This window comes from Larimichthys crocea, chromosome XIII (assembly GCF_000972845.2).
Source record: "Larimichthys crocea isolate SSNF chromosome XIII, L_crocea_2.0, whole genome shotgun sequence".
NCBI classification, from domain to species: Eukaryota; Metazoa; Chordata; class Actinopteri; family Sciaenidae; genus Larimichthys; species Larimichthys crocea.
In genome coordinates, this window is record NC_040023.1 from 13,217,423 (window position 1) to 13,228,786 (window position 11,364).

The window sequence follows — 11,364 nt, forward strand, 5'->3', positions numbered from 1 at the left end:
AAAGGTACATATAAATGTCACTTTGCTCTATGACAGGCTGAGTTTCTTGTAATGCAGATAATTTAAAACAGAACCACTTTCATTTGTCAGGTATGTGAACACAGGAGGAATTTGACTCCGGTTACACTTTGCTCTCTCAGTACAGACGTCAAACATACATAGACGCAGGTACAGTTAAACAATAAAGCAGAGAACTTGACAGGTAAACATAAACAAGAACAAAAACTATGTACCGTAATTTTCGGACTATAAGCCGCTACTTTTTTCACACGCTTTGAACCCTGCGGCCTGTACAACGGTGCGGCTAATTTATAGATTTTTACTCTCTAGCAGTAAACGCAAAAGTGAGAGACGTGTGGGGAAAGATTATGCGCCAAAGAAGACACTAGTTTTGATTTTGAACTGTCATTGTGCGCATCATGCACACGCCCTGCAGCTTTTAAGTTAAAGCCAATTAATCTGGCCGTCAAAGAAGGAAATAGAGCTACTGCACGTAATCTTGGCATCCCGTGTTGAGCCGTGTTGGTGCTGTACTGCCGTCTTAAATTAAAACTTAAAAAAAAATCTTCCGTGTACCGTCTTTCTGTCTCAATACCTCATGTTACAGCATGGAAATTAAATTTAAATTTAGCTGGTGCGGCTTATATTCAGATGCACTCAATAGTCCGAAAATTACGGTACATATAAAAAGGTAAATATATATGTATATACAGTATAAATATCTATATGTATAAACAAGAATAGACATTTTTTCCACACTGAATGTGAATGTGCAATGAAATGGTGCAATGGAGCATAGTGCAGGGAAGTAATAAAACGTGGCATCTTCAGGATTAAACATCAGCCTAAGCCTAACTCTTATTTAATAAAATATGTGCTTATTTCACAGCAGCATCTGTCAACGTCAGGACCGTACCTGATATTTAAGCAGGGTTGCGTGAGCTTCCTGATGACTGGATTCTCTGTTTACCAGCACATATTTTCAATGGTCTCGTTCATGGCTGTGTTCTTTGTCTCCATGCACACAGCTGGAGTGCGTGGTGCGCCTGGTCCAGATGGGTTGTGAGGTGAACACTGTGACCAGCCGCTTCAACCAGACACCAACACACACCGCAGCGTTTGGAGGACATCCTCACTGCGTGGTGTGGCTAACTCAGGCTGGAGCTGACGTCAACAGGCAGGTCAGTCTCCATGTCACCAGACGTTACCGACCTTCAGCAATCATTTTGAATTTAGAGACAGGAATATTCGATATCTGATGAACAAGTGTGAAAGGATCAACACAGTCTCCTACAGGGCTGGGGATGACATGTTTATCTCCTGATTCCATGTGTTACATAGACCAATGGAAAAAGTTGAATCACTTGCAGCTGCAGTTTATCATGAGTCATATATTTTTTGTGGAAATATGAGTCATATCTCCAAAGTCTAAAAAAATAATCACAATACTGAGGTGAAAGTATTTTTCCCCCATGCCTAGTCTTGTATGAAAATATGAAATGGTTTTATCATCTGTGTAATGCCATCACAAAAAGTCTGTTGTCTTTGTCTGAGGCATAGTTCCAGCAGTCCAGACATGGATTGGTTATTAATCAGAAATGCCCATGTCTATGCAATTATAGCGCTAACATCATCTGAAATCTTAAGGTTGCTTGGACGGATTTGTTGTTGTTGCTGCTGTGAATGGGAATGGATAAGTAAAGGTAAGCTTGTCTGTCTAAGTGCTTTTACAGGGCAGCATCCCATCTCACTCTGTGCAGGGCTTCATTCTATCACAGGTGTGCTCACAATACACTCACTCCTCTAAAAAAGAAACATCATACAAGTCGTAATGCAATCCTTCACTTCAATGCTTCATATGCAAAGTAAACTAACTTAGCTGCCAGATATTCAAATACAAAGTACTAGATTACCCTCTTCAAAAGTACACATACCTGAAAATTGTATTTAACCCTCATAATGTCCTCCTGACTGCCATACACTTTTTGTCCTCTGTGGTCAAAATGACCTTTTATTTATAGCATATAGTCTAAACTGTCCTCTATTCTTACTTCAGTCCAACCCATTACTGCTTAATTTCTTTACTCTACTAGAACAAATGTCATCTGTTACTTTTCATCACTGGCAGTGACATGCATTGGATAGATCTACATGAAACTGATTTCATTTCTATAACTGACAAGAAAAACATCTATAGTTACTGTAATGTTTTGAGACAGGGTTCCCACAAACATCCTGGAAACTCAGTAAACTCAACTGAGCTGTTATTGATGTTCATAATTCAATATTTAATTTAATACAGTGATGAAATAAATCAAAATATAATACTGTATTATAACAGAGAAACTAAAAACTAAAAGATGTTTCTGTTAAAGTCCTCCTCTGATTACAGCAGTGAGAGACATCATAACATATTAGTGTATGGAGTGATCCCTGTCTGTCATACCAGCTCAAATATCACTGATGATGTCCTGGAAAAGTCCTGGAAAACGATCTGATCTAGAAAAGAGTGGATTGTTCAGTAGTCTGTGATGTATGTGGGTCATGTTGTGTTTGTAATTATTACCTGTTTTGTGTCTTTAGGATTTTGTAGGCGAGGCTCCCATCCACAAGGCAGCTCGCTCAGGTAGCTTGGAGTGTATCCAGGTCCTGTTGCTAGCAGGTGCTAAACCACAGTAAGTTTCCTGCAGTCTGACCTCTGTGCAGCAACACAGCAGCTCTGTCAGCAGCAGCCTCACATCTCCCAGCTCGCCTCCTCTCTGAGCCTTAGGTCAAATCCACTCACCAGGTTTGCTAATGCTAATCACAGCGTCCCACTCTGTGTGTTCTCCATAGTTTAATCAGAAATCAGATTAGAAATGGAAAGGTCCTTTTCATTTCTCTCTTTAAACCATGACATGATTCTAAGCAACAGTGAAGAAGCTCTGCTGTGTCTTCTGTTTTCATGAAACGTCAGTGTGTTGCAGCGGTTTGGGAGAGAACGGGCACTCTGGTTTACTTTCATCACTCTTCCAGTCATGTACATATAACCAGTATAACACATGGCCATCCTAATTCTCCAGACTTCCTCCCAACTCAGTGCTGTGTTGATATTTTGGAAGTGAAATGGGTTGAGGTCAAATGTCAACAGATTTTTTGACATTTGATTTGATTTTTTTTTAGAACGTATTCTGACGTTCTTTTGATTCAGAAAGGAGGGAAACACACAGACGAAAAGACGAATTGAGGAGAGAGATGAGGGAGAGTCTCCGTTTCATTCACCATTGTTCACAACAATGAACACAGTGGCATAGAAACTACCACCTAATGTTTTTAACAACGCAGACACACATATGAGCCCAAGTATAGTGTGTGAGTTCCCCAAAAGAAAGTTGAGAAAAGAGCTTTAATTATTGGTTCAATCCAAAATGGCCACTGTTAGCAGTTACAGACTAGAGGCAGTCTGACAAAATAAACATGTTGAAGGTTAGGGAGCATAAAGTGACAGCTACTATCACCCACATCTGCTAACCAACCAATCAGAATCATATTCATAAATATAGGAATATATAACTGGGACTTGGATGATGGGAGCTGATCTTTCCTTTTATTCTGTATGTTATCCATTATGGCGCTGCAGCAGACATGCATCACATGATGTGCCTCAGAATAGATATTTCATTAGAGCGTGTGTCACAGTGTGACATGACACGGTCCTGTAGGTGTAGACAGAGCTTCGTACTGTCATTTCTTAAAGCGGGGAAACTGCACTGAGATCAGGTGGAATGATTTCACCTCACTGACAGAACATGTCTGCTGCTAAATGATCTGAAAAAAACAGAGCCATTAATCAGATGAAATATTCCAGATGTTTCAGCAGCCGTTCTCTTCCAGACCAGCTGATTTAAAGTTCTGTTATTTGTGTGTGTTGTTTTTTCCTCCACAGCTGCACAGCTCAAATGCTCTCATGTTTTATGATTGAGGTAGTCGATGGGAATGTTGACTTCATGCAGAAGCAGAAAAGCTCATGCTGACACTGACAAACTATTTCTGTACATTCCAAATAGATCTAAGAAATCTCGAATTGTGTTTGTAGAATATTTCAATTAAATGTAACATAACACTGAGATCACTTCTGTCTCTGATGATCTTCTGAAAGTGTTACAAACTCACTTTTGTTCTGGAAAGTCAGTTGAAATGAAATGAAAATGAAAAAGTCTTTTCTTGGATCCTTGTAACTGTGGCTGATTCAGTGTCAGTTGCTGGACATCATGAGCTTTTCAGTGAAGAGGGTGTGTGGACAATCCTGTAGAACCTGTTACTATAATCTGACACTGTTTGATTGTTTCTCTCATATGTTACATTTTGAATTCATATTTGGATCTGCTTTTGGATCATATGCTTTATCATGTAAAAAAAAGGATAACCATGAGACACCCTGCACGTTCTGATGTTTTGCAGCTATTGAATTTGAACACGATTTTCTTGAGTAATCCCAGAAAGAGGGAGCAGTCCAAATAGGCACTGCAGAATCTGCCACATGTGCATCAGCGAGCGTCTTACAGTTGTTCAAACTGGCGAGGTATTTCCTGCAGTGATTGGTTTCAATGCTAAGAAAAGCACTGATGATGATAGTCATGTCTAGACCTGCATGCTTAGCTTACAACTAACTGTTTTTAGACACTGTGCTAACAAAGTCATCTTACTGGACACACCTCAGGAGACACTGTAGAAATCTCAGCTGAGGGTTGTTGTGCTGTAGTGGAGGGAGAGTCAACCAATAGGAACGTTAATCAATGAAGCTTCTCTCAACACCAGACAAGACACGTTTTCAATGTTTGCTAAACCTTCTGAACTGAATGAGCTTTGAAGCAACATTGTGTCAAAGTTTTCAGAGCAAGAAATGAATTGGGTTACATGATCACTTGTCCAGCTCCGGTTCTGGCACGACAGCGGCTCTGCTCCCCATCACCAGCTAAATTAGCTAACAGAAGCTACAGTTGCCAGCAGTTTACTTCACTGTAAATCACAGAGAGCTGAGGCGGAGCAGCCGGAGGACATCAGAGGGAAAACCAGAAAACATTTTCTCCATAAAATATGATCCAGTTTCTCCAAAATCAGTGTGTACTTCTCACAGGTGACCTGATTACAGTCAGTGTAGCATCAACATGATTTCTGATCTATTAGTGACAGAAAATGACACAATAAAAACATTGCTGGCCTTCTCCCAGTTTAACAGTTAATCCTCTGAAAATACGTCAACTCAGCATATCTAATGCAGATGTTACAGATGTGAAGCAGCATGTGCGTCAGTTCAGAAAACAGCACCACACAACGAAAAGGAAAAATCCTTCTGTGGTTACACACTGAGAACTGGCGGTTTGTGGGGCAGAGGAATGTGAACTGGGTCACAGCCTGGTTCTCTGTAGGGCTTTTCACTTTCGCTCTGCTTTAAGCTCCTGCTAGTCCAGGGCTCCATTAGCTAAGAGCTATGTCCCACCTGCAACATAACAGAGGGATGCTGAGCTTTAATCCTCATACGCACAGGATTCACATAACCACTGTCGTTCATGGTCACAGCCAAAGCTCAAGTCCAAAAAATCACATCCAATAATCTCTTGTCACAGTTAGATATGGGTGTTGTGTAGTTATTATTGCAGATACACTGACATCAGGTCTTTTTACACCCGTAAACATCAACATCCGTATTAAATATCAATGAGGCTCTAGTGAATAATCATATTTTGAAGCCTTAAACTCTGCGTTGGAATCAAAGTGTTAATTTTGTCTGGTTTTGAGGAAGATGAATTTAAACATCATTTCAGAGCCCAGTCAGGAGACAAGAGGCAGAGCTCAGATTACATAACTAACATTAGAGTGAACAGGACTGTGTTCTTTAAAGTGCTACAGAGGATAGACCTTGTGTTTTTCTGAAAGAGTTACAGGGGGAGATCATCAAGACTAGAACAAATTTAGCAAATGTTGCTGCATTGTCAGATGCTGTCTGTGGTGATGAAAGCTTTATTTGATTGTGTTGAGGAGTCATGATGACCTCTCCCTGCCATCACTTTCAGCCTGTTATCTGATCGCTGTGAAGCCTAAGCCAGTCAGTGATGAGCGCAGGATGCAGTCAGACTGTTAGATGAGACACTGTGACGTCCAACAGGAAGCAGTTTGTCTCACCCCGCCCTCCTTCCTGTTCAGTTTAAGGAACGCCAGTGGGCAGACGGCAGCAGACCTGGCCCATGCTCACGGCTTCCACGACTGTTTCCGCTTCATCTCCAAAACCCAGAAGCTCAGCGGAGTCCACGTGAACGGAGTGCAGAATGGAAACAGTGGCCCGTGTGGTGAGGACCTGCTGAGCAGAAAGAGGCTGCTGGATGCGGTGGACACCCGTGACATGAAGAAAGCCCGGAGAGCCGAGAGTAAGACGTTCATTTTACTAAACATTTAACCAGGCTGCCTTTAATGCAGCGTCATGTAGACATTTCAGTTTAAGAGCGTAGCATCAATCAAGTGCAACAACAACACAGCAGCCAGCTAATCCTACTTACTAGTCCAAATGCCTCTTGATCTGCCTCTGCTGAGCCCGCTTACATTGTTACATTGCCTGCTTGCAACACCCACTCCACTCCCCGTCAGCATTCCTCGACGCCATGGGCCTGAAAATCTCTTCTCAGTGGTCCAATGCGTCTGTGGTACCAACACCAACAGCTCACGGTGCAGCTAACAAACCGAGCCAACATTAGCAAAGAGCAGCTTGGAACAGTTCACAGAAAACATGTTCTCCATAAAATATGATCCAGTTTCAAATAGTCAAGTCAAATAGTTGGTGGTGTCATTGTCACTGTGTCCGGCTGCAGATGTGTTGGTGCAGATGCAGAGTGGAGGCGAGGAGCTGGAGAGTATGAACATGGAGTCCACACAGGAGCTGCACTCAGGTAGGACTGAAGTTTTTTACTAATAAACAATAATCATGCACAGCAATGTTCCATGATGTGTTCATGAACAGATTTGTGTTTTTAAAAAAAGCAGATGACACCAAATTTACCGCCAACGGCCATCATCACACAGTGCCTTATACCGACCAGGACCACCCCGAGCCACCCAAGAGCCTGGCCCCGCCCTCCCCTCCAGCCAACCAGCAGGCGGCAGCACCCACTCAGCACTCATTCTCCGACATGTGCGGTTCACTGCATCTGACTGGCAGTCCCAGCAGCTGCGTGTCCCATCGGCCGGCCTGGTGGGGGCTGATGGGAGCTGACTGCGGGGACTCCCTGCATTACGGACACTACCACGGTTTTGGAGACACGGCGGAGGAGCTGAGTGACAGCAGCAGCACGCAGGCCGAGCACAGATACAAGCAGGTGGTGGCCAGCACCGTCCACCTGTACCGCGGCTCATAAAGACACGGTGAGGCTTCACAGCCGGAGGACTTTCTGACATGAGTGTGACACTGTGGAAGTTATTATGCTGCCAAACCCACAGTCACTATTCCAGACATGTTTCATCCAGTTTGATGAAATCTTTCTAAAGTTTTCAACTTTCAACTTTCTCATGCTAAGAATTCATTAGTGCAATGTGTTTAACAGAAAACAAAGGGCAATAACAATATTCATGCTCAGCTGTAATATCAATATGAAACTGAGATCTTGTTGAAGTCAGGGACTGTTTTCTGTCACATATAGGTGAGCTCTGACGCCTCAACCGTGTTTCCATGTTCAACATCCAGCTGCTCATGCTGCGCTGTTCAGTGAACAGCTGGAGCTGTGTGCAGTATTTACATTCCCCTGTCCGGCTGTTTGCACTATGAAGGGCTGTCAGGCTGCATTATGTGCTGTTTTGTGTGTGTTGGTGGAGGCTGTCCTTTAGCAGGGAGAAGAACTGCACCGAAGCGCCTCGTCAGCCTCCATCTACCAAAGGGAATGTGTGTTTTCTTCTTCATGTCTCAGAGCAGAGGAGTGTGTGTCATCTTCCACAGCACACTGTGGGCTTTTTGGATTCTTGGACATACAGACAGTGTGCTGAAGACACGCTGCCTCTTTTTGTAAACACTATGTGAGCTGTGTGGGAATGTGCACCACGTGCCAAAAACGGACTGACTCCAACCAGGCACTGCTGCTTCTACAGCTGCTGTACACTTTCTATTAAAACATGTTTTGCATTTTTATAAGAATGCTGAAAGTGATGAGTCTTTATTTTAGATCTAACCTTTTAAAGTATTTATCTCCAGAATATCTCAGTGAAATGTTTCCACTTGATGGAAAGTTCAGATGATGATTTAAAATGCACGTGACACTACATCAATATTTTTCAGGCCACAGACGCTGAAGATGAATTTAGAAAATGATGCTGCGTATGAAACAATAACAGTAACTGAAAATATAGACTTTTTATAGATTTTTTAAACACGTTTAAAACACTATTAATTTACCTTACAATAGATTTATTTACAATCCCAGATATCACTTATTAAAACAATAAGAGGACAAAATGCAGCATACAATCAAAGCTGTTCGCGTATGTGTGTGTCACCTCCTCAGGTCCAGCTGAAGAGTCTTCTGCAGACTGGCTATGCTAGCATCGAGAGCTGACAGGCCGTCTCTGAACGCAGCCTCGTCTCTCGTGTCGAACGTGGACGCTGACTTGGCGCTGCACTCAGACCACACGGACTCCATATCACACTGAGACAGGGTGGACGTCTCCAGCCGCCGCCCACATGACTGGACTTTGTCAAAGCACCGTGATTGGTCCAGATGAGAGTTTGGGTGACGGGCTGAGGTATCGGTGGGTCGTGATGATGTGTCTCTCAGCTGGACTGTGGGACGTTTACTTTGCTCTCCGTCTGCAGCCACACACACATGCTCACACTGACCCAGAGACAGAAGATACTGGCTGATGCGGTCAGCGGTGGGTTCTGCTGGATTCTGTCTGTGTGTTACTGACACGGAGCTGTCAGCAGCTGACATCTGAAGAGTCCTGAAACAAAGAAGATGTTTCACAACTAGAAAAGCTTCAAGTCATCCCGATCCTTCAAATGAGTAGAAAATATGAACATAAAATATAACTGTTGGACATCCAGTGTCCTGCAGATCTTCATGGAAGTTACTGCTGATTATTAATCATTCGTCTTTTGCCATAACTTGCTAATAAGTTTATATCTGAGTGGACAGGAGGGCAGTCATCTTCTCCTAGGTCCTTGTGACCTCTCCCTTGACCTTGCGACATTTTTCATCAGGGGTCAAGGAAAAGTGGTTAGGAAAGGACTTAGGAGGTCATATTTTTGACTATTTAAACCATAGACTGAGATTTACACGCAGCACCGACTGAACACCCCCCCCCCCCCCCCCCACACACACACACCTGTTAAGGCATCCTATCTCTTCCAGTCTTTGCTGGGCAAGTGAGGCCAACTCAATCTTCTCTCTCTCACTGTCCAGCAACCTCCTTCTGGTGGCCTCCAAGTCTGTGCGTGCACACACACACACACACACACACACACACACACACACACACACACACACACACACCTTCATGATTAAATGATATACGGAGACATCTTGTTTCTGTGTCAGTGCACAGTGAGGAGACGTTGGAGCAGTCCAAACCTGTCTCCATGACTGTATTCTGTGTCTCTCTGTCCCTCAGCTGGCTCTGTGTGTCCTGAAGGGCTTTCCGTACTTCTGTGAGCTCATCCTGGACTTCCTGCAGTCTGCACTGAGTGCTGGTCAGCTCCTCCTGCAGTGCCGGCACTGTGAAGACACGCAGTGTTCCAACTGTTCACAAGGCTTTTAGTGCATGCACACACACACACACACCACACTTTACCTTCTGAGTTACAGAGTGTTTCAGTGTTCTCTTGTCTCTCTGCTCTCTCCCGCTCCTTCAACTGCTGGTTCAGAATCTTCACACGCCTTGGACACACACACACACACACACCACACACACACACACACACACACACACACAAATTACTGAAGTTAAAAAGTTGTGTGTGTGTGTGTGTGTGTATGTGTGTGTGTGTTACCTGCGGAGCTGAGTGTTCTGGCTGTACAGTGATGACAGGTCTGGCTCAGTATGGGTGTTTGAAGTTCCAACAGTCATCAGCGATGAGGACACAGTGTACTCAAGATGACTGAGCAGCTTCTCTGCTACACTGCCTACACACACACACACACACACACACACACACACACACACACACACACACATTAGTATAAAGAATCTCTGAACTCAGTTGTCACCTGACCATGGTCTATCCTCTGAGGACAATGATCAATGTTTCTGGGCAGATACGCAAGAGAGATGACAAAGACACATTTCTGTTCATATCTATGAACATGTGTAACCGTAGCAACCAAACCTGGTGCCAGAATCTTGTTCCCTGGTGCACAGACAGTGTCTGTAGACGGACTCACCCTGTCCAGCGATCAGAGCCTTGAGTTCTCCCAGCAGATACTGAACCGTCTTTACTTGGACTTCTGTCTCTGCACTGCAGTCGCCCCTGCTGTGTGTGTCCTGATCACCCGGTCCAGGCTCCAGCTGCATGTCTGACATCTTCCAGGTACAGGTGTGTATGGGTGAGTGTGTGTGTGCGTCTGCAGCAGTGTCTCTCACAGGAACAAAGTCCTCCTCTCCATCACAGTCTGTCTGAGGGAGAGGCAGCCGGCCTGAGTCAGGGGTGGGGGTCTGGGGCTGCAGTGGAGGGGTGGTGGTGGTGGTTTTGGTGGTGAGGTGCTGCAGTGTTTGGCATCGTACAGGAGGTGAGAAGTGAGACTGCAGCGGGGTTTGAGGTTTTTTCAGAGCTGGATGGAGTTTCACTCCTGAGTGTGCAGCTGGAACAGCAGGCCGGCGTGTTCTGGGAGTCGTGCCGCCTGACTCACATCTCTTCTGATCTGAAGGTGGAGATAAGAGGGAAGATGGAGCAATATTAGGTGGGTGTAATCCCAGAGGATGTAGCTGCAAACACTATCAACCCATCTCTGTAAAATCTCACATAAAAGCACCACAGACATGTTGTCTTTCACAGACATGAGTCAGAAAGTGTCACAGAACAATGAGCTGGAGTGTGTGACACACTGCTGCACACAGCAGCCAGTCTTGAAGACTGTTTTATGTTCTGCAAACCAGCAGATGTCACTGTTTAGTTTGAAGTCCTGACGCTTCATCCACCCGTCAATAGACAGACAGACAGACAGACAGACAGACAGACAGACAGACAGACAGATAGATGTTAATGTGTTAAGTGACTAATGCAGTTTATGTACATGTACTCGCAAGGTAGAAAACATGTTTAATATCTTTCACCCAAGCAGTGGACACCTTTTGAGTTGCAGTTGAAAATTAGGATTTGAGCTGAGGTAGAAAGTGGCCCTAGTTTTATAT

The 11,364-nt window shown here is 44.1% G+C and overlaps 2 protein-coding genes across 6 annotated transcripts in view; one reads left to right on the forward strand and one right to left on the reverse strand.

Annotated features, from left to right (window-relative positions):
• Positions 1 to 8,155, forward strand: part of ankrd10a (ankyrin repeat domain 10a) — an 8,828-nt gene extending 673 nt beyond the window's left edge. Inside the window, exons 2-7 of one of the 3 annotated variants that reach the window (XM_027286492.1) lie at positions 1,029 to 1,181; positions 2,584 to 2,675; positions 6,184 to 6,404; positions 6,843 to 6,920; positions 7,012 to 7,392; positions 7,668 to 8,155. In XM_027286492.1, the coding sequence (XP_027142293.1) occupies positions 1,029 to 1,181; positions 2,584 to 2,675; positions 6,184 to 6,404; positions 6,843 to 6,920; positions 7,012 to 7,385 (918 nt within the window). In that variant the 3' untranslated portion in view covers positions 7,386 to 7,392; positions 7,668 to 8,155. Of the gene's footprint in view, positions 1 to 1,028; positions 1,182 to 2,583; positions 2,676 to 6,183; positions 6,405 to 6,842; positions 6,921 to 7,011 lie in introns of all 3 variants that reach the window. The other 2 variants (XM_019260341.2, XM_010753187.3) reach the window with 2 other exon arrangements.
• A 303-nt stretch (positions 8,156 to 8,458) lies between these two features.
• The window catches only part of ccdc14 (coiled-coil domain containing 14), a 6,447-nt gene continuing 3,541 nt past the window's right edge, over positions 8,459 to 11,364 (reverse strand). For 2 of the 3 annotated variants that reach the window (XM_027286489.1, XM_027286490.1), the window contains exons 6-11: positions 10,398 to 10,874; positions 10,007 to 10,139; positions 9,808 to 9,893; positions 9,588 to 9,755; positions 9,343 to 9,445; positions 8,459 to 8,958 (exon numbers count right to left, since the gene is read on the reverse strand). In XM_027286489.1, the coding sequence (XP_027142290.1) occupies positions 8,511 to 8,958; positions 9,343 to 9,445; positions 9,588 to 9,755; positions 9,808 to 9,893; positions 10,007 to 10,139; positions 10,398 to 10,874 (1,415 nt within the window). In that variant the 3' untranslated portion in view covers positions 8,459 to 8,510. The remainder of the gene's footprint in view (positions 8,959 to 9,342; positions 9,446 to 9,587; positions 9,756 to 9,807; positions 9,894 to 10,006; positions 10,140 to 10,397; positions 10,875 to 11,364) is intronic. The other variant, XM_027286491.1, reaches the window with a different exon arrangement.